Raw genomic sequence first — 2,019 nt, 5'->3', positions numbered from 1 at the left:
TGTCTCTTTTTTCTAACCATTCCACTCACCAATCCAAAGACATCTTCAGATCTCTCAACCCATTCTTTCATTCTTTCATTCAGAGGTAAGCTTCCAGCTTCTATCTACAGCCTCACCTGACAATCTCAGCTAACATTGAAACAGCTGTGCTCGTTGTTCGCTTCACTCTTTACATATACACTCATTAGAACTGTCGAGGTAAGCTGAACAGTGGCAACGGGACCCGAACCAGAATCATACCTATCAACAGCATAGCTAACTGGTTCACATAGCTGTGCTCATATTATATTCTAATATTTTAATTATTCAACACTCTCTACACCTACCTATTCAAAATGAAGGCCTCTACCATCTTCGTCAGCGCTCTTGCCGCTTTCGCCACCGCTGCCCCTACCAGCACCACCACCACCCCTGAGAAGCGTGCCAGCGTTGATCTTGCTTCTTTCAACAACTTCAACTTCGGCAACCAGGACCTCCAGTACCTGCTCGCCGTCAACGGCTTCAACATGCAGGCCTTCGCCCAGCTGTCTGCCTTCAACAACCTCAACATTGGTGGCTTCCAGAGCCTGTTCGTCGGCAACACCTTCGACATCAACGCCCTGCTCCAGCTCCAGCAGATTGCTCTCCTGGCTCAGCTCGGTGGCCTCGGTGTCTTCGGCAACTTCGACCTCAGCGCTATCCAGCTCAACGTTTTCGACCTTGGTCTCCTTGGTAACATCGGCAGCTTCGATGTCTCTACTCTCGTCCAGCAGAGCCTTGTTCCTCAGCTCCAGACCGTCATCCAACAGACCCGTGAGTAACCCGATAATCCACAGAAACATTCATGAAGCTAACCCACATCATAGAAATAAGCGCTGTTGTCCTATAAACGATCTCATGATCTACTAGGGCACACCTCATCTCAGGGCACCTATAATGCAGTGAGCGAGTCTACCTTACAAGGACACGATTCAGTGCGGGGATGAGAAGGGGAGCAGATTGGGAAATATCCCTGTATTTTTCTTATTTTATGTCAACTGCCGTTGTTTCCTCGCCGGCAAGATAATAATATGGATTCATCGGAGCTCATCTCTCGATAATTCTACCTACCGCTTACAGGGGATGCTACAAGCCGGTTGCGGGTCTTCGGTCAGAGTGGAAGGGGAAACACAAGCATAGCAAGGGTAGAGTGAATGAGAATGGGATTCATTGGGTTTTCTGGAGATGATTCTTATCAATTTTACCTCTCATTGGGATAATTTATCGGACTTAAAACTGATCTGAGTCTTCTGCGATGTTTTGGTGCTTCTTGAATTTGCCTTTGGTAAAAGCTGGTTTCTCCCGCATATTTTTCTATGGGGGTTCCAACAGATCGAAGCATAGAAAATAACTTTCATATGCCAAATCAGATAAACGGATGTTGCCCACGTTTGATCGCTTGGTTGTGAAACTTCGGGTGGGCTCATCAAACACAAAACAGCGAATTCTTGATCGAATTGGTGTTTTCATGCGATGTAATTGCCAAAAGATTGGTGACAATAGAACATCTTATTAGGGTTTAAAATCATTTCAAGTTCTACTTCTTTTCTGTCACCACCTTACCATGCATAAGGGGCTATATATTATAACATATTGGGCTTTTTAATCATGTTGATATCATCGACGTATCCTCAACCACTTTCTCCCTGTTCCTCCGTTTTCCCTTAAACGACTCTCAAGCACGAATTATTACTTCCTCTATCCTAACCACAACACTTGAAAATTAAAAGCTCTTAATTTTCGGGATAGGTATTGCTACATTTTCATACTGCTACTCATTCATTTGTCGAGTTCTCTGCTTCATATCACACATTAAAAAGACTGAATCAGCGCGTCTGAAGATGTATTTGTCAGGGGCATAAGTGGAGTAGGCCTAGAAGGAGGTCCTGCGGACCTCCTGCTAGGCAAACGCGAGTTAGCAAGGTATAAGAAGGGGGCTTCGCCCCCTTCAACCTTAGAGGAAGTAGCGTTATTAGTTCATCTCATACTTGCTATATACTA

The 2,019-nt window shown here is 45.0% G+C and overlaps 1 protein-coding gene across 1 annotated transcript; it reads left to right on the top strand.

The window, feature by feature from the left end:
- Positions 1 to 270: 270 nt before the first annotated feature.
- Positions 271 to 1,047, top strand: F4807DRAFT_159067 (uncharacterized protein). Its single transcript, XM_047993314.1, has 2 exons — positions 271 to 792; positions 846 to 1,047. The coding sequence occupies exons 1-2, from the start codon at positions 336 to 338 to the stop codon at positions 866 to 868; spliced, it is 480 nt and encodes a 159-aa protein (XP_047852451.1). The 5' UTR covers positions 271 to 335; the 3' UTR covers positions 869 to 1,047.
- The last annotated feature ends 972 nt before the right edge of the window (positions 1,048 to 2,019 follow it).

The sequence above is a fragment of the Annulohypoxylon truncatum genome (assembly GCF_022578515.1).
Source record: "Annulohypoxylon truncatum strain CBS 140777 unplaced genomic scaffold F4807scaffold_24, whole genome shotgun sequence".
Lineage (NCBI taxonomy): Eukaryota > Fungi > Ascomycota > Sordariomycetes > Xylariales > Hypoxylaceae > Annulohypoxylon > Annulohypoxylon truncatum.
Note: the sequence above shows the minus strand (reverse complement) of the source record. Positions and strands in the feature narration are given on the sequence as shown.

Bases quoted from the DNA above. Each gene is read 5' to 3' on its own strand.
- F4807DRAFT_159067 (XM_047993314.1), top strand. From the start codon at position 336: ATGAAGGCCTCTACCATCTTCGTCAGCGCTCTTGCCGCTTTCGCCACC. The intron at 793-845 runs GTGAGTAACCCG...CCCACATCATAG, and splicing joins GACCGTCATCCAACAGACCC to AAATAAGCGCTGTTGTCCTA.